The 27,973-nt window shown below is 43.9% G+C and overlaps 1 protein-coding gene and 1 pseudogene across 2 annotated transcripts in view; one reads left to right on the plus strand and one right to left on the minus strand.

Moving 5' to 3' along the window:
- The window catches only part of LOC127680792 (tomoregulin-1), a 127,524-nt gene that overhangs the window by 74,712 nt on the left and 24,839 nt on the right, over positions 1-27,973 (plus strand). For both annotated transcript variants that reach the window (XM_052176483.1, XM_052176484.1), the window contains 3 exons: positions 2,425-2,451; positions 4,711-4,807; positions 27,474-27,622. In XM_052176483.1, the coding sequence (XP_052032443.1) occupies positions 2,425-2,451; positions 4,711-4,807; positions 27,474-27,622 (273 nt within the window). The remainder of the gene's footprint in view (positions 1-2,424; positions 2,452-4,710; positions 4,808-27,473; positions 27,623-27,973) is intronic.
- On the minus strand, positions 18,107-18,391 carry LOC127680793 (Golgi-associated plant pathogenesis-related protein 1-like; annotated as a pseudogene).

Here is a 27,973-nt window from a genome sequence, read left to right on the forward strand (position 1 = left end):
AACTGTTCCTGACAGACACTGTTATCAGGTATGCTATAAATGACCACCGAGAACTGGACCAGACCTCTTTGGACAAGGATAAATTTTTATTGTACACAAGATAATTAGGTACTGAGAGCAAGTATTGTGCTCTTGGACTGTCGTGGGTGTCCTCATGTACTTCTGTAAGTTCCCTGTGCTTCAGGCTCCATCTAGAAACGTTGGAGAATCTTTCTGTTGCCATATGGATCACTTATTAGCACGTGTGTAAGACACCAAGCGCTTTACTGGACAGCGAGTGTTAGACAGGAAGTTAGTGGCAGGCTGCAAACAACCCTGAAACTAGGAGTAGAAGGCCTCACGTTAAAGCGGTCCCAGCTTTGACCACGTAACTTTGTGCAGGCCACTATGGCTCTGAGAACTACATTCATTTCTCTAGTTCATTACGTGGATATCCGCCTTCTGGGCTTGGTTAGCTCAGGAATATCGAGTCAGTGAGGTACCTTATTGCCTTTGTTGCTTGATTACTGGCCCAGTGTTCTCATGTCTTTTGGTCTTTAGAGGTGTCCTATTCTGAGAGTTTGAAATAGTTTCTCTTTCAACTACTCAGAAAAATCCTGTTTGAGGCTTTACTCTGAAGTCCTTCTCCAGCCTCTCTAGGAACTTTGTTTTATCTTCAGTGTACCTATGCCTGTAGCATGCTCCATTTCACTTTCCTGATATGCTTGCTTATAGCCACACAAATGCTTTCTCAACCAGGATGCTGTGTGTCCTGTCTAGGGAAGCAAAACACCTTCTCAGGGCTGGGATAGAGTCACGGGTGTGTGCATCACTGATAAAATTCAAATAAGGAAAACTACTGTATTATCAGGGTACTTAGTTTTTAGTTTATTTAGGGATTATTATTTTCTTTTAGATTTATTTATTTTATATATGTGAGTACAGTGTTGTTCAATTCAGACACATAAGAAGAGGGTGTCGGATCTCATTACAGATGGTCGTGAGCCACTATGTGGTTGCTGGGAATTGAACTCAGGACCTCTGGGAGAGCAGTTGGTGCTCTTAACCACTGAGCTATCTCTCCAGGCCCCGTATGGGTTTAGGAATCCTTTATGAACAAGGAAATTGTGAAGTTTTATATGTGTGTGTGTGTATGTATATATATGTATATACATATATATATTTATCAAAAGTGGACACAACTTGAAAAAAAGGTTTAAGGTGAGTGTCTCATGTACTAGGTATGTGTCTTATCACTGAAATTTATCACAGTCCTTGGAACTTAATATGTATCCAACCAAAGTACATGAAATAAAAGGGAAAAGGGTTAGTTTTCATAATTCAGTTCTACTCTCCTCTTCCTCCATTCTTCCCCACTTTCCTTTCAGGACATAGCCTCACAGGATCGGCAAACGGAATGCAGCTGAAAACTTTCCACACTGATCCTGTGCATTGCTGCTGTCAGGGATTCTAATCCCCTGTTGTTGCGTATCTGGGGATGTGACTATTGCTTGGTGGAGTTTGGAGGAAAGGACTGGTATTCAGTATTACCTTCCATTCTAGAGACGATTTAAAGAGTAGAATGAATTCCCTGGGGCCAAGATACCATCTCCCTGTAGAGTGTCACTAAAGTGTCAAAATCTTCATCTGCCTTCTCTGTTTTATTTTTGATTTTTACAGCTCCGGGCTGATGATATGACAGTCTCCTGCTTTCACCCTGTGTTATATATTGGTACTTCCAGTCCTATACAATAAAACTTTAGGGTTTGGAGTGTGACTCAGTCAGTGGAGGAGTGATTGCCTAGTATGTACAAGGTCCAGCACTACAATTTAAAAAAAATTGTACATTAATTACATTTTAGACTGATCTCTCTCTGGGATTTATCCTGAATAGATTTCCTAGAGGAAGTTAATTTTATCATTACTATGCACATTCAACCCCTCAGTTCTCATTGCTAAACCTTAGGGATTTTTTTTTAAAGCCTTTTGGCCTCTTGTCTGTATCCACAAATTTGATTAAGAAGACTTCTGGAGCCAGACTCAGCCTTTATCTTTCTACTAGAAGCAGTTTATTCAGCTCCTCTCCAGCCCTAACAAAATTAAAATTTCCTTTTACCTTTTAAATGAGTGGGCTAATCATTTCTGTTTAGATGGTTCATAGCATTTTTTTAGTCTTGTTACACGGAATCTGGGTATTTCCTGGCTGGCTGACTTCTGAGATGTAAGAAATGTATTCAAGTATATAAGAAAGACCGATGGTTGTGTCTAGGCTGCTTACCCTGTGCAGCCTAAAGTAGACATATGAAAATAAACTTGGCTGTCTGTCAGAAATGTGAGAAAAGGAATCTGTGGTCCTGGTTACCACAGTTTTTGATAAGAAATGTTACTCTCTGAAAAGATGGATTCTCCAGGAGAAATATTTACATTTGTTGTTTCTCTTCTCAGATAACGGCTCTGGATCTGGAGAAGGAGGTGAGTTTCAAATACATGGCTATTTTGAGAGAGTCCATTCGTAGCTCAGGCTGGCTTAGAGCTAGTTCACCGTGTAGCTCAGCCTCTGAAGTGATGGGATTCCAGGCGTGGTTCTCACATCCAGCTCAGCTCCGAAGGCCTTTGTTTTCCTTTGATGTTTAACAACTCTGAGATGTAATTCAAACACCACAGGGCTCACTCACTTGAAGTTCCTTGCTCTAGGACTTTTAATGACATGCAAAGCCGCAGGCTCACCATCACCACCACCCTCCTTACAGGGAGCCCTGTCCCTGGCCACCAAGGCTGCTGTGGTTCTTGTAACTCAGTCTTTGCCCCTCACCGTTTTCACTGAAGGTGAATTGTCAGACTAAAGGGAACCCATCATAGCGCCTGTTAAATTCACCTTACACAAGCTGATGTCTGCTCAGGATTGTCCACACAAGTGATTTTTATCATGAAACACGGCTTCAAAATATTTGAAATATCGTTTATTTGCTTCCATTCTTTTTTAAAATTGTAGCTCATAATGTTTTTGTTTTTTGTTTTAAGAATAACAAGGTTTAAAAAGAAAAACTATAGTAAGTTGTGTCTAGATAAGAGAAAACCCACAACAGCTCTGGTGGAATTGAGAGTTAAATTTAAACTTTAAAAAATTTGTTTTAAATTTTATTTCAGAGAAACTTCATTTCTGATGTTTAAAAATGTTGTATTTGATAATAGCATTGCAGGACCAGAAGGGGGATGGCTAATCTGCCTCATGTTTAATGAAGCTGTAAATCTTCCTATCTACTCTATGCAAAATAATATTTGAGGTACCCCGAGAATATAGTAAAAGACTCACTGGAAGAACTCAGCCCAATATCAACGGCAGTTATGATCCTAGCCAGAGAAAGCCCTGTGTCATGCTGTCTTGCTGCTCTTTCCTCTGTATTTCATAGCATCCCAAATTTTCTGAGTTGGAAGGGACTTTGAAGGACTGTAGAGAACAGAACACTTACGGGGAGGAATTCAAGGATGGGCGTTTCAGCCAGAAAGGAAATGATAAAAGCTACTGAACAATAGGATTTGATTCAAATGGTGTTTAAGTGGGAGCTTTGTAATCATGTGTGAAAGCTAGCTTCATGAATTTTAGATCTGAGAGCAAGAAAAGATTTTAAGAGATCATGTGACCTGGTCCCTGCGATCACTGTCCCATTAGGAACCCCAGATGCTCCCAAAGATTTGCTAACAGAATACAGTCCTGACTGTTTTGCTGTTGTTTCCAGCCTTCAAGGGAGCATGCATTGGAAAGTTTAGTGGTTAGCTCAGTCAGTCCAGATTTCATGATGGTTCCTGAGGTCTCAGACTTATTAACGATCATGATCGTTGCAATCTGTTTGGGTATTCATTTGTGTTTGAGTGTTCCCAGATAAGCTGGGCAGATAGCAAACACTGGGAAGGTTAGGTATTATCTGTAGACCTGCCTTTTGATACGTTATCATCGACTGGCGCCCTGATAATGGAATTCTATACCAAGGACCTGGAGGCCAAACTCCTTCCTCACAGCTGACCTCCTAGCCCTCTCTGAGAGAGCTGCAAAGATCCACTCTAGTTGAGGCCCACACTTACAGGATGCCCTCCCTCCCTTGACTGGGGGCTGTGAGTTATTTTATTTTATTTTATTATTTTTTGTGTGCAAAGATATGTGCTCCTTTTGTGGCTGGGAAATAGGAGACTCAAAGGTTTCTACATCTGGGTATTTTTGGCTAAGCTGAGTGGACCAACTAGAGAAGGGGGCCTTGTACGAGCACCCCTTTCCTTATGCAGAATTAGAGACAAATATTTCTTTTAGCTGTGAAGTTAGTTTTTATGTGTTTAGAAAGTTGGGTGTGGAGCTGGTGTGAAGGGAGGTGATGATAATACCGTTCTAGCGGGCTGTGTCGCAGCGCATCGGTGCCAGTCAGTCTCCACAGGGCGAGGATAGTCACAGACTGGATTTTATTTTCTCCTACTCAGATTTAAATTCTTTAGAAATTCATGTATTAAACCTTCTGCATTGTCCCAGCACACACAGCCTAAGACGTGATCTTGCAAACTTCTCTGTGTCTCGGGATATGTTGTTCAGTAGTAGCGGCAGTTTTTGCCTCTAACTCTGAGGACTTTTTAGAAGTGATTATCTCCAGAAGCTTGGGCGCGTTTTCCTTCAAAACAAGATAATGGCTTCTGAAACATGATCCATCTCAACTTCCGGTTGAAAGATTAACTTTTCTGTTTAAGCAGAGGAGGAAGGCTCGGGAGCAGGGGCTCACAGGAAACATTCCAAGTGTGGACCGTGCAAGTACAAGGCTGAGTGTGACGAGGATGCGGAAAACGTTGGGTGAGTTGCGGGGAAAGGCGCGGGTTGCTTTCTAAGCCACTTCCCACGTGATGGGGAAGAGCTTTCCACACAGGCCTGAAGGTTCTGCGCATGCGTACTTACGCTTTAACTGTAGATGTTATGTTTGACTGACTCCCTTTTTAAGTTGATGCTGATACGGTAACTGTTTAAATGTTTAGAACGAGAATCCGTTTACAGTTTTTGAGTTCTGTGTCCTTTAAAATAATTTTGTGTATATTAATAATTATTTATTCATCAAGACTGCTGTTTTGAATTGTTCATTCCACTCTGCTAGTGCCTGTAATGCACAGCTTCTGATTCTCCTCTTGCAGCTTTACGCAAAAACTTAATGTATTTTCGTGGGCTCAGAAAAATTCAAAAAATTTTCAAAGATGCAGCTGTATTAATTATTTTATATAATTGGGAGTTAAGTCTTCTAAATCTCAGTTGTGCCGTTCATATTGTTTCTCTTATCTGTGTTCCGCTTACACCAAGGTGTTTAATGGCTAGCAGACGCCGTGGTTTCCCACCGGTTCCCTGTAAGAAGTCGGATTCGGTAGAATAGTGGCAAGCTGGCACCTGTCAGCAGTCAGGCCGAGCTCCCCTTTCATCAGAACCATGTTCCGTGGTCCCTGCCTTGTTCTTCCCTTTTCCTACGGTGCATAATTTTTGTGCATATTTGATTTTCAAAGCTTTGATACTGACTTGCGGACCTGACAGCTAGGTGTAGCCTCATCATTTCCTCTGTTTCCTCTAGTGCATATTCAAGAACACACATTTTACAGAGATTTGTACTTTACTCCTTTTGTATATATTTTTGTACTCTCAGATCCTATGTTTTATTCAGCGCTTAAATGTCTCTCATCAAAACAGTGTATTAATTAGCATTAATGCCCAGAGTGAGTTTATAAATCAAGACCATACCATTTTCAATGTTAGCAGCATAATATCAGATGTTTGGGTGGCATTTGGTAAAATTAAATGCATGGTATAAATGGATTTAGGGAAGTGACTTCAGAATTTTTTGTTTGTTTTGTTTTTTTGAGACAGGTTTTTCACTGTGTAGCCCTGGCTGTCCTGGAACTCACTCTGTAGACCAGGCTGGCCTTGAACTCAGAGAGTTCAAGAGAGCTGGAAATAAAGGCATGAGCCACAATCACCTGGTGACTTCAGAAATCCTAATGTGTGCTGTTTCTACACATTGTTTACAGGACTGGCCTGCGTTTATGTCCATTACAAGGATTTGATGTGGGAGAACTATTTTTTTTTAATCAAAAGAAGACAGTGGTCTGTAGGACAGAGAGAAATATGTATTTCCAGAATAGATATTATGCTGTCTTCCTCCAGTGTTACTAATGATAAGGCATAGTGGAACAGCAGTGTGTGTGTGTGTGTGTGTGTGTGTGTGTGTGTGAATCACTCTTTTCATGACTTTTCCTTAGGACAGTTTTATAATAGTTTTCATAGGCTACATATTTGCCCATGATTGATTGGCTGGGTATATTTAGTTGGTTTTTATTCCTTTAACAATACCTCTCCAGCCCTATATTATATATTTCTTGGCTGTCCCTTTTTATGTAGAAACCAGCTCTAGGCATAGGGAGTGGGCGCCGACCAGGGAAGGGCTGACCTCCAGGCAGAGGAGAACGTGGACTGCCCTGAATTGTCAAGGCCAGGCAAGGAGATGATGAGACAGTAAGAAAACATTGAAGAAATGCTTGGCACATTTGTCCAGACAGTGATACCACTGTTGGTATGCAGCAAAAGGAAATGTCATTTACAGGATTAGCCTGTAAACTACTACTGCGTGTGAGTGTAACAACGTTGACGTTGTCTAATTTACTTTTAAATGGGCTTTGATTCCAAGAAAGCTCTCTGTGAAGGTCTTGTAGCTCTAACAACGCAGCTACAGAGAACTTCTGGTACAGAAAACTAAAACATGCATACATATGACCTTAGCTAGTAGTCTTGAGTTCTAAAGAATGTTTTACTTTGAATTATGTGTGGGTATGTCTGCCTTGGTGTAAGAGCAGGCGTCCACAGAAGCCAACTACTCTCCCTCCATTATTTATCACTCAATTTATTTTAGGGGCTAGGAAATGGCTCAGTGTGTAAGAATACTTGCTAAGCTAGCATAAGGACCTAAGCTTGAGTCCCTAGCACCCAGCTAGGAGAGCAGAGCGTGGCTGCATGTTTCTGTTCCTTGGCGTGGAGGATCCTGGGGCTCACTGGCCAGCAGCCTCACAGAAACTGAGCTTCAGGCTCAGTGAGAGACTGTCTGAGGGGAATATAGTGAGAGTGATAAATGAAATACCCTCAGGTATGGTGAGACACATACCTTTAATCCCAGCACCCGAGAGGCACAGCCAGCCAGATCTTTGTGAGTTCTACTGGTCTACTGAGCAACTTTCAGGCCCTCTAAGGCTACATATTGAGATCCTGTCTCAAACAAATAAGAAAAAAATAAATCCAACCAACCAACCAACCAACCAACCATCCAACCAATCAACGAAATAAAACCAACCAAAAAAAGAAAGAGAGAGAGAGAGAGAGAGAGAGAGAGAGAGAGAGAGAGAGAGAAAGAAAGAAAGAAAGAAAGAAAGAAAGAAAGAAAGAAAGAAAAAAAAGAAAGAAAAGAAAACACCCTGGTGTTGGAGAGATGGCTCAGAGATTAAGAGCACTGACTGCCCTTCCAGAGTTCCTGAGTTCAATTCCCATGGTGGCTTACAACCATCTGTAATGGGATCTGATGCTGAGTTCTTGGTCTGTCTGAAGACAGCTACAGTGGCTCATATACATAAAATAAACAAATAAATCGAAAAAAATAGAAGATATCACACCTCCTGGCTTCTACAAGTGTGCATATGTGCACACGTATGCCACTCACATACAAATGATTGCTTAGACATAACTGCACATGTTTAGGTGGTAAAAAGCATGCTGCTTCAGGATGTATGTGCGCTGGGTAATCAGCAGTTCCATCGCCTTGTCTTTTCCTTATGCTAAGAGTCTGGGTTTTATGCTTGTCTTTTCATAAAATCAATGAAAAGTTAATTGAGCTGATAGTGGTCCTAGTGTGCTGCAGAGCTCCAGCATGGGTCTTAGGGATGTGGGAATATGGACAGTAGCCATTGGATTGTCTGTTGATGATTTTCCAGGCAGGGTCTCATATGGTCCAGGTTGGCCTCTCATGATCTCTCTGAGTTAGTCAACTAAGTACTGGGATTATGAAATATCCATGCCTGGCTGCGGCTGTGAACTTTAGCTGTCTGAAACGGAAGCAAGTTCCTATCAGTGACTTTCCAAATTTATTGTTATACAACCCCGTTTGGTTTTAGACAGTCTGTCTTCCTCTGCTGCAGCCTCCAGATGCTAGGATTTATGCACCTTTATGTTTGGACTTGCTTTCGGGTTTATCTTTTTTTTAAAACTATACTCCATTGGAGAAATTCACCAGAACTGGAGAGACGGCTTGTGGTTAAGAGTACATGCTTTTGCAGAGGACCTGGGTCTGATTGCCAGCACCCACATGGTGTCTTACATATGTAATTCTAATTCCAGGGGATCCAATGCCTTCTTCTTTAGGGACAACAGGCACGCATGTGTTAAACATACATACCTGCTGGCAAAACACATAAAATATCCTTTTTTTTTTTTTTAAATTTTTGGTTTTTCGAGACAGGGTTTCTCTCTATAGCTCTGGCTGTCTTAGAATTCACTCTGTAGACCAGGCTGGCCTGGAACTCAGAAATCCGCCTGTCTCTGCCTCCCAAGTGCTGGGATTAAAGGCGTGTGCCACCACCACCCGGCTAAAATAAACAAATTTAAAAGTAAAAAAGAAATATGTTGGCATTATTAACTATCATTCCTCCTACATATTTATATTATACTTAAATATTTTGAACAGGATTCTGTGGGACCCTTTACTAAGTGTAATGCATTTAAAAATATCTCTAATATTTTCAGTCTCCTTTTCCTAAAACATGTTGGTGGTTGTGGTGATTTGAGTGAGAACGGCAACCATAGGCTCATATGTTTGAATGCTTGGTCCCCAGTTGGTGGAACTGTTTGGGAAGGATAAGGAGGCGTGGCCTTGTTGGAGGAGGTGTGTCATTGGGGGCAGGCTTTGAGGGTTCCAAAAGCACAGGACATTCCTCATTACCGTGTTAAGATGTAAGCTCTCAGCTACTGCTCTAGTGCCATGCCTGTCGGCCTGCTGCCGTGCTTCCCACCATCATGGCTATGGACTCTCACCCTCTGGAACCGTAAAGATTAAACACTTTTATTCATAAGTTGCTTGGTCGTGGTGTTTTATTACAACAGTGGAAGGCGAACATGATAAGGTCTAGAATTATATAGGGGCCAAATATCTGGGCACATCTGTGAAGGAGTTTCTAGACTGAATTAACTGAGGTGAGATGCGGTTCACTCAATGTGGAGATGCCAGATGATCAGGATAAAGCTGAGCACTACCACTTCCTGACAGGATGCCATGTGAGCAGCCAGCTGCCTCAGGCTACCACTGCTAGGACTTTCCCACCGCGATGGTCTGCATCATTAACTGCGATGCAAGTCTTCTTACTAGTTGCTTAGTTACTGTTTGATTGCTGTGAAAAGACATCGTTGATGAAGGCAATGTAAAGACTAAAGAATTCAACTAGGGGTTTGCTTACAGTTTCAGAGGGTTGGTCCACGACTATCATGGTGGGCAGGGTGGCATCAGGCAGTCGGGTGTGGCACTGGAACTGATCCTCAGGCAGGAGGCAGATGCTGGTGTGGGGGGTTGCTGTGGGGGGGGGAGAGAGAGAGAGAGACAGACAGACAGACACACACACACACACACACACACACACACACACACACACACACACACACACGACAGGGCCTGGCTTTCAAAGCCCACCCCCAGTGATAGCCCTGCCCAACACCTCCTAATCCTCACTAAACATTTCACCAACTGGGAGCCAAACATTCAACTGTATGAGCCATTTTAATTCAAACCACCATGGCTTCCCGGTCTTTTCTTGCTTTTCTCAGGCATTTTTGCCATAGCCAGTAGCAAAGGAAGCGATACCATAGCGGTCCACAAATGGACCTCATAATCCACTACTTGTGTGACTTACGGTTTGAAAGATAATGCTCTCAAACATAACTATCATAGCTATATATTTCACATAGTTTTAGATGCGGGTAGCCATTAAAATGTTTTATCTTTCTCATTTCGTAATATCTTTGCTGTCAGAAGGAATGCTGCGTAATCTATCTAGCTTCTTACACTTAAGGTTCCTTCTATTGTTAATCGATACATTAAAAAAAATCAGGACTTTGGAAGAAGAAGGAGTAGTGGTACCATGGAATTAATTTTGTTGAGAGAAAGAGCCACATTTTTTAACTTCAGCTGCTTAAATGAAAATTTAATTAATTTACTGAATAAATCTGTCCTTTTACATTTCCTTCCTTTAAAATTTCGTTTTTTTTTTAATGTGTGTGTGTGTGTGTGTGTGTGTGTGTGTGCACGCGCGCGCGTGCATGTGTCTGCAGGCACCTTCTGAAGCCATAAGAGGGTATTGGGTCCCCTAGAGCTGCAGGCTGCAGGCTGCAGGTACGGAGAGTTATTAGCTGAGAATTAGACTGTGGTCCTCCTGACAGAGAGGCAAGCACTCTTAACCACAGAGTCCTTCGTTCCAGCCACACCCCTTCCCCCTTTAAAGTCTGTTTGCATGTCAGATGTGTGCATGCCAAGACCCATGTGGAGGTCAGAGAGAGGATAGCTGTTTTAGTTCTCATGTCCACCTTGCTTGAGGCGGAGGTTTCTCTGTTTCTCTGTGTTTTTCTGCTACTGCATTTGCCGGCTGCCTGGCCTAGAAGTCTCCTGTCTTTGCTGCTCATCTGCTCTCGGAGCACAGGGATTACACATCTGGTCTACCGTGTTTTGCTTTCTGAGGGATTTGAACTCAGGTCCTTATACTTGTTTGGTGAGCACTGCCCACACTGAGCCACGCCCCCTCCAGCCTCATTTCTCCTCTCCTAAGACAAGGTCTTACCAACTAGCTTAGCCTAGCTTTGAACCTCCCAGCCCTCCAGCTTCAGGCTCCCAGGTGCTAGGGTTTTAGGCATGCGGCATCATAGCTGACTTCTCTTGCTTTCTTGAGGTGAGTATGTACATTTTAGCATATTCTTGAAGTTTCTTACCTAATTTTCCCTGGCAGTTGTCTGGAGGGCAGGGGGTGCTGTGCTGATTTCCCAGGGGAGTATGAGCTCAGCAGCCTGGAGAGGCTTGCTGTTAGCCGGCCTCTGACAAAGAATTTATCTGCTGTGCTGTGTGAGGGTTCTGGTGGGACTATTTTTTTTTCCTTTTTCTTTTTTTCTGTTACACTTGAATTGTCACTCTGCTTTTTACTTGACTTCTTGTGTTTGTAAAATGAGTTTTCTGGGATAGGAAGACAGTTCAGTTGGTAACGTACTTGATGTGCTAGTGTGTGGAGCTGAGTTTGATCCCAAGACTTAGGTGAAAACCTGGGTGGGATGGTGCATGTTTATAAACTTAGCCCTGGAGAGGGAGAGACACACAGGTCACTGGTCCTGGAGAGGGAGAGACACACAGGTCCCTGGCCCTGGAGAGGGAGAGACACACAGGTCCCTGGCCCTGGAGAGAGAGACACACACAGGTCCCTGGCCCTGGAGAGGGAGAGACACACAGGTCCCTGGACCTGGAGAGAGAGACACACACAGGTCCCTGGCCCTGGAGAGGGAGAGACACACAGGTCCTTGGCCCTGGAGAGGGAGAGACACACAGGTCCCTGGCCCTGGAGAGGGAGAGACATGCAGGTCCCTGGCCCAGCTGGTTAGCCATTGGAGACTAAGCTGTGATCTCCAGTTCCTAGGAAGAGACTGTCTCACAAAACAGGGCGATGGCTCCTGAGGATCAACACCTGAGGCTGATCTTTGACTTTCCCATGCATATATACATTCACACGCATGCATAGGTGTACCTGTGAATAGATGTGCACACACACTCTCACACATGCACACACACATGTACACCCACCCAGACACAAACACACACACACACACTTCTGGCTCTGGGGATAGCTCAGTTGGTAGAGTGCTTGCCTAAACCCAGGGTTCATACCCTGCACTATATAAACAGACTGGTGTGACGTGCCTGCAATCTCAGCACTCAAGAACTGGAGTCACGATGTTCTGAAGTTCAGGGTCATCCTGAGTTGCACAGTGAATATGAGGCCAGCTTGGGTAAGATGAGAATGTCTTAGAAAACAGTCAACCAACCCCCCCCCCCAACCCAACCCAAAAAGCCAAACAAAGCCTTCTTCTCTTCTGTCAGGCTGCTAGCTGCTGTTTATGGTGTTGCCAAGTGTGCCTTGTCAGTGAACTTGACCGAGGTTTGCCTTTCTGCCTCCTCAAACACGGAATGAGAGTCTATGAACAGCCTCTAGTTTAGGAATAACTTAAATGTCAAATGAGCCTATACTTTTCCTACTCAGAAATGATTGCAATCTCTGTCACTTACCTTCTTTCTCGCCTGCTTGCTGGCTATTTTTAGTCATTCATAATTTAAATGACTGGGGCAAGAGATGGCTCAGCCTCTGCAATTAAGTACACTTACTGCGCTTGCCCTGGATCCAAGTGCAGTTCCCAGCACCCATGTAGGGTGGGTCACACTACCTGGGACTCTAGCTTTAGGAGATGGAACACCTAGAGCCTTTCTGGCATCTGTACTTACACCCACATACAGGCACACACTGTAAGTACACACAATTTAAAAATAAAGAGTCCAAATTAAATGACTTCTGAGCTATTTGCCCCTCTTCCTGAGGCAGACTGTGTTTCTCCTGGGGTGCCCGAGCTTTGCATGAGGTTTGGAGGTTGCATTCTCATTACTTACCTTTTGAATTTATATCTGGAGGTATGCAGCTGAGGTTCCAAACCCAGCAGTTCGCTTCCTTGTGAGTGAGGTTTCAGTACTCCAGGGCGGGGGCTGTGAAGTCTAGGGCCTTCTTGAATGGCTTCTTCAGTCTTAAACCGTGCGATCAGCATGCCCTCTACATTAAGGCATATTTCTAAGCTGTATAGTCTTGGCATTACTTTCCCGCCCATCTCCCCTTCTCAAGGACATTTCTAATTTGGCCAAGGCTTTAGTTCTCGCTACAAGTCAGCTACTAGCCATTTTTCTGAGCAGTGTGGCTACTAATGATAGGATCCTTCTTCCCTTTGGTGCCTTTGTGCACCTGACCCCAGTCCCTGCCTAGGAATAGTCTGATGTATCTGCACCCCCACCTCCAGGCATGGAGCCAATGCAGGTGAAATATAAAAGTCTCCAAAGGCTCTCTCTGAGCTTCGTGTGCTGTGCTTTATGGAGATAGTCTCTGCTCTCGTGTGTGTTTGATGCGATCGGCTCTTTGGGGGCTGCTTTTCCTTTTTACCCCTGCATGATATAAATAACTGAGACTGGTACAGGTGTGGCAGGCAGACAGCACTCAGAGCAGGCTAATTCACCTGCTGGACATCTTGGTCTGCCTGCTGCTGTTTTATTTTGGCGGATTCCAGGGCAATGTCTGATGACTCCCTTAAGTGCAGCGAAATCTTTGCAAAAGGGAGCACTGCTGTGGTTATGCATTGCTTTTCTTTCAGAAAGCTTTATGTGTTTCTTGTATTTTTTTTTTTCTGCTTTGTTTCCACACAGAGATGTCAGTGATGGCTGTCATTTGGCATTGCCTGGTTGTGGACATTCAGAATAATAGACTTAAAAAATAAGTGAGGGGATTCACAAGGCCCCACAGCTATCTGAGGAGCTATTGGCCGTTAATGGCTACTGGGGGTGAGAGAGAGGGCATGAATTTTCTTCAGGGGTGTAGCTTTTGGTAAGTTGCCCATGATCAAGGAATAACCCCACACCCTACACATGCAAGCATCCCTAATTGCCTTCCTGGGGGTCATTGAGAAAGAGACAAGGGGCTGGAGAGATGGCTCAGCTGTTAAAGGTTAGGCTCACATCTGAAAATACAAGAAACAGTGGGGAGGGGGGGGGACTTCCTTAAAGAAGGGCTCCAGGGGGAATGAGAGGGCGAGGAAAGACGGGCAGTTAATCCCACCACTTGGGAGGCAGAGGCAGGCGGATTTCTGAGTTTGAACCAGCCTGGTCTACAGAGTGAGTTCCAGGACAGCCAGGTCTACACAGAGAAACCCTGTCTCGGAAAATGGGGGGGGGGGGGAGGCAAAGAAGAGAGGTAAGGGGATGAATAGGGTCAATACTGTACACCTGTATGAAATTGTGTGTCAGATAATAAAACTCAATTAGTTTAGTTTTCTACTGTGGTCCCTTAGACTATTATAGAAAAATAATCTTAAGTTCTTTCTCTGCTGGTAATAGAAAATAAATACCGTTCAATGGTATTTATTTTATGTGAAGTGTAATCTGGATATTAGCAAAAACAGGTTCTTTTCTAAAAATAACTTCTGAGGGTTTCCAGTAAAGGTTTCCCTTGATAGATTTGTCTTTAAGGTACAGACCTTCATCTCTCCACAACCTCTTGTCTGCTGAATGTCTTTACATTGTCTTTGGACACTTTTCTTGCCTCATTCCCCCCACCTCCACCCCACGCTCCCTTTGTCTGGAGTTCCATACCTGTTTATCTATTTTAACCCATTCCTTCTAGATCGAGATAAGGTGTGAATTAGGTAGAATGTCACTGTGTTTTCTTGGAAGCATTTTCCATGGTCTCTATGAGTTCTTTCTTGGTCTTGAAGAACAGCATCTGTGTGGCACTATGTTTTTATATCATGCGGCCACTGGCAGGTTGTAAGGTCCCTAAGACTAGGCACTTTGCTGTGATAAGATTATTGCTGTGATAAGACATAACGAGCAAGGCAACTCATAAAAGCATTCATTTGGGTCTTTACAGTTTCAATGGTTTAGTCCACGGCCATTGTGGCAGGTGGGCCTAGCAGCAGGAAGGCATAGCACTGGAGCAGAAGCTGAGAGCTCACATCTGAGACACAACCACAAGTGCAGAAAGAGAGAGGGAGGGGGCGGAGGGAGAGAAGGAGGAAGGAAGTGGGAAGGGAGGATGGAGGGAGGGAGAGGGGAGGGAAGAAAGAAGACACACACACACACACACACACACACACACACACACACAGGAATGGGGAATGGCATGGGCTTTTGAATCAACCCCCACCATGATGCATCTCCTCCAACAAGACTATACCTCCTAATTCTTCCCAAAGAGTCCCACCAAATGGGGATCAAGCATTCAAATATATGAGCCTGTGGGTGGTGGCCATTCTCATTCAAACCACCGCAAGTTGGGGGCTTCCTGTGGTCCTTCATTGCTAGGTTAATAGAATTCTGTGGTTTGGATCTGTTATCCACTTACAGCTACTTGTGAGGATTTAATGTATTGAACTTGTGACAGGCTTGATTAGGTGTTTGTTAAATCTAAATAAACTCACCAGCTTTCGTTTAAGTCAGTGTTTTCCTAACTGCTAAGTAAACTATTGAGATGAAATGGTACTTTGTGTGCAGAGTTAGAAGAAAGAACGACAAGGGTTAGATAAGTTTGAATGATGGTACAATGATGCCTTTCAAGTATACAAACCATTTGAAATATTTCAAAGGGTTCCCCCTCCCGGACCTTATTTGATTCTGTCAGCAGTGTTAGGAGGTATTGTTCCAATTTTAAAGACCGGAAACTGCAATTTACCAAAATCGTAGCCCTAAATCACAGAAGTCATTTTATTTAGTCATTTCTTCACTTACGTATGCATGCATTTATGCCTTTGACATTCACAGTGTTAGGAATTGAAAAGCTTGGAGAGGCTGTGCAGTGGAAGGCCTTCTCCCCGCCCTCACTCGGTTGCCCTTAATCACTGTGATTGGTTTTGTTTACTCTTCCAGGGGTGTTTCACACATGTCCAAGCAGATACACAGACACATTCATTTTCTTTTATAAAGGTGTCGCAGCAGAGGTTGTACATTACTTACGGTTTTATTGTAACATCTATATCATACCCAGAAGTGTTTAACACACACGTGTAATTTAGGGGACTACTGTGTACCTGGCTATAAAATAAACTATTGCCAACTTCCTAGTATCGACTTCATCAGGCAATGGAAGGGCGCAACTGTTACCAGTAAGCTTCTAGAGCAAGGACCACCAAGAGCCTCTGAGTCAGCAGCTGGGATTTGGCTTTGTGGAGGTTACGGCATTGCCTCTTAGGACATTAAGGAAGTTGGCTATTCCAGTTTTGTAGGTTAATATCCACTTATTAGTGAGTGCATACCATGATTCACCTTTTGAGTCTGGGTTACCTCACTTAGTATGATGTTCTCTAGCTCCATCCATTTGCCTAAGAATTTAAAACATAATCCACACATCAAATGAGGTACAAGAAGAAAGGAGGAGTGGCCCCTGGTTCTGGAAAGACTCAGTGAAGCAGTATTCGGCAAAACCAGAACGGGGAAGTGGGAAGGGGTGGGTGGGATGACAGGGGAAGAGAAGGGGGCTTACGGGACTTTTGGGGAGTGGGGGGCTAGAAAAGGGGAAATCATTTGAAATGTAAATAAATTATATCGAATAAAAAAAAATAAAAAAAAGGAAGTTGGCATTATTGTTGAAGCTCTCTTCAGCTGAGATGTCTGACAGGATTCACTTTTTTGAAAGATTTATTTATTTTGCTTTATGTGTGTAATTGTTTGCCTGCACATATGTATGTGCACCATGTGTGTGCCTCATGCTAGTGGAGGACAGAAAAGGGTGTCAGAATTCCCTGGAACTAGAATTATCGACAGTTGTGAGGCACCATGTAGGCGATGGGACCCAAGTCCGGATCCTCTTAAAGAGCAGCTATTTCTGTAGACTCTCTGACAGGAGTCTAATATGTGGTTGAATAGCACATGTGTATATATTATGCTATACATATATACACATATAAATGCATATGTACACAGAACGTCCTGGGCGTTGAACTCGGGGCCCCAGGCTTTCATCGTGTGCCTGAACCCACTGAGTCACTTTTCTTAGCCCCACCATGTTTCCCTTTGATTATTGTTTACGTTTTTTTCCATTTATGTATGTGTGTTTATGTGCCTGTGTGTGCAGGTGCTTGCAGAGCTCAAGAAGAGGGCTTTGGGTTTCCTGGAGCTAGAGCTCCAGGTGGTTGTGAGCCGCATGCAGGTGTAGAGAACCTGCCCTGGCCTTCTGCAGCAGACGCTCTTAACCACTCAGCCATCCCGCCAGACTCCTTTGAAAATATTCTTATATTTTTGTCTGTGCATTGCTGTTTTGCCTACATCTTTGTTTCTGTGCCACATGCCAGGTGAAGGGCAGGAGAGGACTTTAGGCCTCACGGAACTGGAGTTAAAGATAGTCGTGACCCACCATGTAGGTGATGAGACCAAACCTTGCTTCTCTGAAAGAAGAGGGAGTCTCTTAACTTCTTTTGACTGATGGAGAAAGGTGTTTTATTTATATATGTAGGTCCGTGTGTCCGTGTGTCTGCCTGCAGAGGGCACACGGGATGTGGGTTCCCAGAGCTGGGGTTATGACCTGGCTGTGAGCTGCCTGATGTGGGTGGGTGCAGGGAGTCAAACTCTTGTCCTACAGGAGAACAGCAAGCCTTCGTCATGGAGCCTTTTCTCCAGCCCCGGCTGGCTTTGTTTGCTTCCTTTGTTGTTCTCTGTTTTCCTGACTTGAGGAAGCAATGTTTGGCTTTTAGTGATCTTTTTTCCTTTTAAATTTATTTATCTTTGCCTTTTATTTCAATATTCTCTCTCTCTCTCTCTCTCTCTCTCTCTCTCTCTCTCTCTCTCTCTCTCTCTCTCTCCCTCCCTCCCTCCTTCCCTCCCTCCCTCCCTCCCTCCCTCCCTCTCTCTCTCCTACTCCCCTTACATTTTAAAGGGAGGAGGTTTAATACTCTTTAACCAAAAGGAGATTACAATGCAGGAAGATCATGTAAAATGACCCTACTTCTCAGCATGGCAAATATTAAGAATATACAAAGCCTAAGTGTAGATATTAAAAGTCAGAAAGATACAAAAGATGTCTGCTTAAAGAATAACAGCAAAAATATGTCAGAATTCATCTCACGCAGTTTGAGTGATTGTGGTCTAGCTAACCCTCTGGATAGATGTTTCGGAGGCCCATCCTTTGTTTAATGAGAATGAGCTCGTGTGCAGCTGTCGCAGGGGACGCTCACAGGTAAACACATTCTCTTCCAATTGGTGACATTCCCTGCTGAAAAGTGTCTGGCCACCAGCCACAATGGGAGGGGCCAACACTAGCCAGGCGGCTGGAAGTGGTCGTTCTTGATGTGTGTCACCTGTCTGCCAAGTCCTTTCCTGCTGGAGTGTAGGGAGCCTGTGCAAGGTTTTCCCAACGGTGGCCGTAAGTGGGCTCTGGGCCACGCTTGAGGATTCTTGTGCAGGCAGGGCCTTCAAATACTGTTGTGCCTCCTACCTGAGCTTCTTGCAAAGCTTCAGGGGGAAACCCTGTGCTGAACACGGTACTCATTATGAGCCTTCAGGACCTTGCTATTAAACTGTTTGGAAGCTGGTGTGCTCATGGCTGGCTGTGTGTGCATTCCTTGGCTTGGGGTGTCCTTGGTTGTGTGTGTGTGTGTGTGTCTGCACGCGGGCACATGCATGCTTGTGTGTAGGCCAGAGGAGGACATTGGAGTGACTTTCTTTTTAATTCTTCACATTATTCTCTTGAGTCTAGGGTCTTCACTGTACCTGGACTTTTCCCTATTTTGGCCAGATAGGCTGGTCAGCAAGCCTTGGCAGTTCCCCTCCTGCCAATGGAACATCCCCAGATGTTCATGGCTCTGCCTAGCCCATGGATCCTGGATATCTGGATTCAGGCCCTCATCCTTGGGTAGCAAGTATCCTTACCTGTTGAGCCATTTTCCTAGTCCCAACTTTTTAAAAAAATTATTTATTTATTTTTATGTGCATTGGTATCCTCAGAGGTTGTCAGATCCTCTGGAACTGAAGTTACAGACAGTTGAGAACTGCCATGTGGGTGCTGGGAATTGAACTCAGGTCCTCTGGAAGAGCAGCCAGTGAGCCATCTTAATGGCTGAGCCATCTCTCCAGCCCCTCCCCCCACAAGTTACTGTTTTATGACAGGGTGTTTCTTTTCACTTGTTATTTGATGACTTAAGAAAAGACACAGAGGTGGTGGACAGAGGTGAACAAGGGGATTTCTCTGGAAAACTGTAGGAGGAGGGAAAGCCCCTAGGCAGGAGTGCCCCTGGTGTCACAGAGCAGTGGGAGGCCGGTGAGGGGAAAGACTTTTCCTAATGTGACCATGTAGCAATGCTCATCCTTAAAATTCACTCCAGGCGACAGATGAGTAGAGAAAACGTCATTTCACACACACTCTTTCCTGGGCTTTAAAATGTCTTATTTTTCGTTTCCTTTGACATTTGTATTTGTCAGGATTAAATGACGTGACTGATTCACCGACCCAGTAAGTGCAGCCATGCTTTGACTTTGGAGTTTTTCAGTCATGAACGACCTCTCATACCTCACCTTCCTCCGGTCTGTGGGCATCATGCCCTCCACTGCCGTTGGCAGTCTGGGGACATCTGTAGTTGCTGTAATCCGCTGTGTCTGTGGCCTTTGCAATCTAATATTCTGCTCTCCCGCTCACCGCTCCACCAAGCTGGCCTTTGCCTAAGATGCTAATTTCGTTTCTGTTCTTTGGATGCCACAGAAGGCAATGGTTTGCTTACAGTTCTTGGAAGTAGAAGCAGTGGTTCCATCCCACTGAGGAGCACTTGCGTCTGCCAGACATTTGTTAAGGCGGTTCCTGGTTGATCCCAGTGCCCACCGTAAACAATGCCACTTGTCAGATAAGTGGTTGTTGTTGCTTCTGACAAGATTGGCACAGTCTCTTGTCTTTTTTGCCAACCCCTTTCATGGTTCTGAATGGGTCTTCAGCTCTCTCTGCTTGCTGCCATTTCTATTTAATTGCTATTTCAAGTTTGCCTTATTTTTGTCTTGTGAAGTAGTGGTAGTTTTCTTTTCTGCAGAGAGCTGGATGGTAAATCTTTAAGGCTTTGCAGGCTACATGTGCCCTGTTATGGTCACCCCTTTACAAATAGAAATAGACAAATCCTTCTTAAGAGCCAGAGAGGTGGTTCAGTGGTTAGGAACGATTGCTGCTCTTTCAGAGGGCCAGGGTTTAGCTCCCAGCACCCATGTCTGGTGTCTCACAGCTGCCTATACTTCCAGTTCCAGGGGAGACCTCATTCTTGCCCCTATGGCCACATAGACCACACACACACATAGAAACATCCGATTAGCTTGTCTGCATTGACCTACTAGGTCCCTTGATTTGAACTATCCATTAAATCTTGTGATGATTAGAGTGTCTGTCTGTCTAACTTCCCATTCACATCCATCCATCCCCCCATCCACCCACCCATCCATCCATCATCCATCCATCCATCCATCCATCCATCCATCCATCCATCCATCCAGATATTTGGGGACAGACTCATATATCCAAGGCTAGACTTGAACTCCCTGTGTAGCTGAGGATGACCTTGAACTTTTGACCATTTCGACTCTACCTCCTGAGTGCTGGGATTACAGGTGTGCACATGTTATGTGATATTTGAGAGTGAGCCGAGAACCAGGTGCACACTAGGCAAGAACTCTGAGTTACACTGTGAGACTATTTTTAGTATGTGACGAAGGTGATAGTGAATAGTGCCTTACATCCTTCCCCATTGCCTTAGTTTTTCATTATCTCTTCTTCACATTCTTGTCCTCTGTCCTTATTCTCCATTCGTTTGTCCTATGGGCAGGAGATCTGTTTGCTTGGTAGGGCCATTTGCTTCATCTCTTCCCTCAAGTGCTTCATTTCTGCCATAAGCATCCCGCATCCCTGCAGAGCAGACTGAATGGAGAAAGCTTTCTGTTTTTGGATCAGTCTTTTTATTACCTTTAACTATTAGCTTCTTTTTCTAATAGTAAGTTACTAGAAAATCCGTTCACTCTGACAGATTGCCATTTGGAATTCGCTTCACCCGTTCTCTTGGTGGCTTGCTTGCTGGTCTCTCCCTTACATGTCGGTCTGCAGGAACTGACCTTGGCCTCCAGAATAAGCATTCTCTTTGCCTTGAAGGAGAAACACGTGTTCAGAGTTTCCAGCCTTGCCTTACTTTCATATATAAACGTAACAGCTTTTTATAATGCGGGCGAGGGCAGCGGTAGATGCAATGTGGGCGGAATGGGCTTTGCATTTGTGCCGAGAGCGAGGCGTCTTCTTCATTGGATGTTCCCCACCACCTTCCTCTTTATGCTGAGCTTGGAACAGAAGAAACGGGGAAGACAAGAAAAATGGGGTGGAGGGAGTGGGACCCTTTGCTTGGTAAATAGCTTCACAAGTAATTTAATACCCAGTAGTGGGAAAAGTCTGGACATTTGTTCAATGGAAAAAGTATGGTTCTGGACGAGTCGTGATCTTTGAGCTGGGGGCAGCTTTCAGCATTGGATTTCTTTTCTTTTCTCTTCTTTATTTTTTTTTTTAAATATTTTTTTAACTGGGTATTTTCTTTATTTACATTACAGATATTTTCCCCTTTCCAGTTATCTCCTGGGCATATACCCAGAAGATGCTCCAACATATAATAAGGACATATTCTCCACTATGTTCATAGCAGCCATATTTATAATAGCATTGGATTTCTTTAAACTTTGTTTCTGAGCATTGAGGTTTCTAGTAACAGTGTGAGCTTCCCAGAAACAAGTCATGCTAAGACTAACCTCATTTTCCCTTCCCCTCCCCTCCCCTCCCCTCTTCTCTCCTTTCCTTCCCTTTCCCCCTCCCTCTCTCAGTCTCTTTCCTTCTTCCTGTCCCAGGGCTGAGCAGAGACTCAATGGCAGTATCTGAAAACATTAGCAAGAGATGTTTACCAGCCTGAGGTACACACGGGGCAGAAAGGCAGGCAGGTGGTAGGTGCTGTCCTAGCGTCCCACTCCTCCTTTAGAGACAGGGTCTCATGTAGCTCAGGCTGGCCTCCGACTTCCTACATAGCTGAGGATGACAGTGAGCCTTAGTCCTTGTGTGTCTCCCCAGTGCTGGGAGTACAGGTGTGCGCCATCACGCTTGTTGATGCAGTATTGGGGCTCAAACCTAGGGCTCCGTGGATGCCAGAGAGGCACTCAAGCCACCGACCCATGTCTGTAGCCCACAGCTTTCTCCACAGGTGATCAGTGGTCGGTTAATTTTTCTGTAAGTTCTGAAAGGAGTTTTCTAATGATAGGATATGTGATTCCATCTTTATTAGTGTTTTATTGATGACTTAGTAAAAATATGTAATATACTTGTTTATGACCGTCAATCTAGAGCCCAAACTATTTTAGCATTCTGAGATAACCTAAAATTTGTTAAGGATCCTCGGAGTCCTGGGTTCCAAAAGAAAGCAGTTAAATGCTTTGAGAACTATTCATGCAGAAATGGGCCTGTTTAAGAACCTTGATATGGGTCAAAGTTAAATGTAATTACAGAGAATATTCGTGGAATCTTTTCTGTGTCATTTACAGTATCTAGACTAATTACTGTAATCATTTCTATACTGTATACATGCTTTTCTTGTGACCTCACATAAGACACTTAAGCTAGATGGGGCATGGGATGTTGAATGTTACCATAAGGAGTAATCGTTGAGTAATCTTTAACAACTTAAACCTTATGAAAATGTTGCAAATTAAAAGCCATCACATTGGTGTGTGGTGCATAATCTTGAGATCCAGTTTACAGAAATGAGAACATATGTATAATAAGATGATTGTTTCTGAATATTTAGAAGGAGTTCTTGGGAGATATTTTTTGAGATCACGTGTAGACTCAGATCTTATCCATTGCTTTTGTGTAAGCAGTTTAAAGGAGGAAGGTTTGAATAGCTTATTACACTTCAGTCCATGGCTGCTTAGTCTTTTGTTCTTGGGTAGAAAATCATGGTGTCATCAGTGTGTGAAAGAGGAACTTGTTTCTTTCAATACATTCAGGAAGGGGTGAGAGAGAGGCGGGGTGGAGACAGGGAGAGGCAGAGGGGAGAGGGAAATGTATAGTCATCACATGCAGCTTTCCAGAATCCCACTTCTTCCATCAAGGCCACCCCCTCCCAGCGTTAATACCAACTCCTCACATCCAAAACAGTGCCATCATCTGGGGACCAAGCATGTAACATAGGAGCTTGTAAGGGACCCTTCATAATTAAACCATGTGTATGAGTCAATAGGTGGAAGACACTGGGGTGCAGGTTTTGGGGCCATTCTAGGGTAGAAACTCGTCACCCATGAAATGTACTGCCTGGTGAGATGGGAAGCTACCCATCCCTGCAAGTGTGCTGGCAGGCTTGTGACAGTGAATCCCATCTTCCTCGGGGAACCCTGCCTTGGATGCAAGACTGGAAGTAGATGGCTTCCTAAAGTCCTTTGCCTCATTGTCTTTCTACAATGCCTATTGAGATAAATGTTAGATAGATAGATGATAGATACAGTGCACATTGAGATAGATGATAGATAGGTAGATAGGTAGGTAGGTAGATGGATAGACGGATACAGTGCATATTGAGATAGATGATAGATAGATGATAGATAGATAGATAGATAGATAGATAGATAGATAGAGTACCCATTGAGATAGATAATAGAAGCCGGGTGGTGGTGGCGCGCGCCTGTAATCCCAGCACTCTGGGAGGCAGAGGCAGGTGAATTTCTGAGTTCAAGGCCAGCCTGGTCTACAGAGTGAGTTCCAGGACAGCCAGGGCTACACAGAGAAACCCTGTCTCCGAAAAACCAAATCCAAAAATCCAAAAAAAAAAAAAAAGATAGATAATAGATTCAGTGCACATTGAGAGAGATGATAGATACAATGCCCTTTGAGATAGATGATAAATAGATGACAGACAGACAGACTGAGGGGATAGATGGATTGGAGGAGAGGGAGAAGACAGAGGGAGGAGAAAGAGAACTATGTGTACAAATGTTTTCACCCGTGTAGAGTTGGCTTTCTCTGGGACTGTATCCTCATCTGAGCTCACCCGTTTCTGATCAGCCAGCCTTCTAGGACACTCCCTGGTTATTCTCTCGGCTCCTGTATTCTGGAAAGCAAACAATGGCACGAGATTGTTATTATTTTACTCGTTAGAGAATATTGTTCTTATGAGCTTAATTTTTTTCTTTTGCTCTAAAGACAACTTTTATACTTGGAGTAGCACAAAAATAAGACAGGCTTTTGTGAACCGTTCCTCCCAACCAAGGAAGAGAGTTTTACAGTGCTGCTCTCGTGGCTAATAAAGCACCAGAGGAAAGTAACCTTGGAAAGATTAGTTTTGCTCACTGCTTCAGAGGTTGAAGGCCGTGGTCCGTTGGCCCTGTTGCTATGGGAACGTGAGTAGTGGGTAGAGAGCGCATAATGGAGTTGAGCCGTCCACCTTACAGTGGATGAGAAGCAGAGACGTGAAGGGCTGGCTCTCCTGCTTCCCCCACTTAGGCCACTTTCCACTGACATCCATTCTGCTCAAGTTATGAATCTGTGGATGGGTAGATCCACTGATGTAAGCAGAGTCCCTGTTCCTGCACTTCCCCAGAGTCTTACTTCTGAATTCCACTATACCAGGAACCAAGACTTCAACACACAAGTCCATAACACTTACTAGAACTCAGGGCTCCCCTTGACGCTCTCTCCCATTCACCCAGTAGACTGCATTTTGTGTAAAGTACTTCCTTGCTTTCTTTATAGTTTTATTCTATGTGGTATATCTCTTAACACATAGTTTTTGTTGTTGTTGCTTTGTTTACCTTTTTTCCTCTTTGGATTTTTATTTTATATATGTTGGTGTTTTGCCCTCTTGTGTCTGTGTAGCGTGTGCATGCAGTTCCAATAGAGGCCAGAAGAGGGCAGAAGATTCCCCTGGGGACTGGCGTTACAGATGGTTGAGAGCCACTATGTGGGTGCTGGAAACAGACCTGTCTGCAAGGTCAGACGATGCTCTTAGCCACTGAGCCACTCCTCCCACCGTTTATTTATTTTTTAAACTTTGGTTTTACATATTTGAACCATGCTGTATGCATTGTCCTAGCTTGCTTTCCATGGCTGTGATAAATACCACAATCAAAAGCAGCAGGGAAAAGTTTATTTGGCTTACATGTCCTTGTCACAGTCCATCATTCGGGGGAATTGTGGTGTGAACTGCAACAGAGACCATGAAGAAATGCTGCTTACTGGCTTACTGCCCAGGGTCTGCTTGGCTTGCTTTTTCATGCACCCCAGGCCCTCCTGCTCATGGGTGGAACTGTGTACAGCTGCCTAGGATTTCCTGAGCCCTCCCACAGCACTCATGAATCAAGAAAATGCTCCAAAGCCTTGCCTCCGGGCCAGTCTGATGGAAATATTTTTTCAACTGAGGTTCTTTCTTTCCAGATGATCCAGAGACTTTAATCAAGCTGGCAAACAATATAACACATACATTTTTGACCTTTTCTGTGTAATCGTAGTGGTTTTTGAGATTCATTTAGGGCACTGTACATGGCTGGAGTCATTTTCACTGTGTGCTGCAATTTGATCGATGGAGCCATGCACTTTTATGGCCCCATTTTGCTACAGATAGTTATTTGGGTCATTTACAGTCCTTTTGTGACAAACACTGGGTGCTTCACGTCTCCTGGCACACACACACCTGTAAGAGTCTCTCAAGTCCACGGAAGAGCGACTTCGTGGGGCAAGTACAGGTCTAGGTGCTCCCGGGAATGAGTGCTCCCAAGGCGGTCATCCCCCCATGTGGTTGCTGGGAATTGAACTCAGGACCTCTGGAAGAGAAGTTGGTGCTCTTAACTGCTGAGCCATCTCTCCAGCCCAAGGCGTTCATTCCCGTGGCAGCACCTGCACCTGCTAGCCTTCGTCTTGATTCTTGTCAGCCTTGTGCTGTTGGTACCATCACCTGCTACGGCCTTTGTCTTGATTCTCATCTGCCTTGTGACGTTGGTACCGTGCTTGTGGTCCTACTTCCCAGTGTCATGACTATAAAAGATAAACCTCGTTAGGTTACACACACCTTTATAATGCTGTGTTTAAGTGTCTATTTTTGCTCCCCTCTTTCCCTATCAGTTATATATCCTTTAGGAAACTGGTTTATATTTATGTATTCTGGATACTAATTTTCCTGTTGGCGATATTGGCTGTAATTCTTCTTTTTTATTTCAAAGTCAGATTTATCAGTTTCTTACCTTTGATCTTCTGAATCTTTTGGCGTTCAGTTTTATCTCTCACATGTGGTCTGTGGAGTATCAGGAATTAAAGGAATCTTCAAACACACAGGAAAGGGAAAAAATATTAAAGTGGGCCCCTTCCCATATACCCACCCCTCATCTTCAAAGGCTAAGCTTGTTTTATCTTCTCTTCTTAACTATTTGGGGTAACATTTTAAGCAAATCTCAGATTCCGTGGGGTGGGGGTAGGAGAGGGAGAGTTCATTTTTACTGGCATTTTATATTTGCTGTGTGGGTTACTGAGTGATATATTCATCACAGAAGTCTTGTCAATATTTGCTTTGAAGATTCTGAGACTATATTAGAATGTTAGACAATCTTCCTGGCAACAAAATGTTTTAGTATCATAAGGGAACCTGCTAACTTCTGTATTATGATGATCCTTTTTGCCCCAAAGTCTTCTGTATATGATCCTAACCGTGTTTAAAAGACTTTTCCTGAGGCATATTGAGACTCCTGCCAAGGCTTGGAGCTCTTTGGGGGCCACTAATAGCCTCTCTCAGGTCATTGTTACACGTCTCCAGTTCCCAGAAGGCCACAAAACCAAGAAGCTTATGATTGGATCTGCCCATTCGGAAAAGACCTTTAGGTGAAAACCACCTTCAGACTTTTCTGTCTGTCTTCATGTTGCTGACTGTGTTTTGAATGTTCCTGGCATTCCTACCAACTCTGAGGTGTATCGAAGAGGAAGTTTTAAAGTGCCTTACCCAGCATTTTTTCAGTAGGAGGGTGGTGACATTTGCTAGGCTGGAATGTTGGTAGAGACTGGATATCCTGCCCACTGTTAGACTTCATCACTCTTGGCAGAAGCGCCACAGCCTGGTACTCCTGACTTCTGTGCTGTGGGGCTCTAGATACCATAGATGCTGAGCGGCCCAGGTAGATGTGTCAGCAGAAAGAACTTAGTTCACATCTATTATATTTTTTAATTATCCTAACCGTTTGGTGTAAGTATATGATTATCTCTTTTACAGGTGGTTAAAATAAGACTCTGAGGAAGAGGCTGGATATAAACTGTGCCTTCAGTTTAGAACGCTGTTGTGTGTTCTTCCCGTGGTGCCATCTTGCTTTTAAATTAATGCTGCTGATATTGAACAGCTCCTCGTGCTTTGTCCTAAAAATGAAAATTTTAGAGACTTCCCGACTAGGGTAGCATGATGTCTAAGAATATCTCCAAAGTCATACCTGAGAGACAGTTTTAGCCTGGCATTCAGTTCACTGAAGATTTATTTGTGATGTATAGCATCGTTCTGCCTTGTGTCACAGAAGGCAGGAAGACTGGAGCTGCCGTTTGCTGCTGCTGCAGCACTGTAAATCCTTTTGTTGTCCGGTGTAGGTGACTGTCGTCTCTCCCAACAGGTGTGTGTGTAACATAGACTGCAGTGGGTACAGCTTTAACCCCGTGTGTGCTTCCGACGGAAGTTCCTATAACAATCCCTGTTTCGTTCGAGAAGCATCTTGTATAAAGCAGGAGCAGATCGACATCAGGCACCTGGGCCACTGCACAGGTAAAAGTCTTTCCACCAGGAGCCTGTCCTGAGTATCACAAGTTGGTACCCTTGCTTAGTAGTGTGTGTCTCAGTCTTATAAAATGAGTAATGCGGGCTGGAGAGATGGCTCAGCTGGAAAGAGCACCGACTGCTCTTCCAAAGGTCATGAGTTCAAATCCCAGCATCCACATGGTGGCTTACAACCATCCGTAAAGAGATCTGACACCCTCTAATGGCGGCTGAAGACAGCTACAGTGTACTTACATATAATTAATAAATAAATAAATAAATAAATAAATAAATATTAAAAAAAAGATTGCCTTGAGTCTCAAAAGAGATCATAGATATTTAAAAAAAATAAAAAAATAA

The sequence above is a fragment of the Apodemus sylvaticus genome, chromosome 3, assembly GCF_947179515.1.
Source record: "Apodemus sylvaticus chromosome 3, mApoSyl1.1, whole genome shotgun sequence".
Taxonomy (NCBI): Eukaryota; Metazoa; Chordata; class Mammalia; order Rodentia; family Muridae; genus Apodemus; species Apodemus sylvaticus.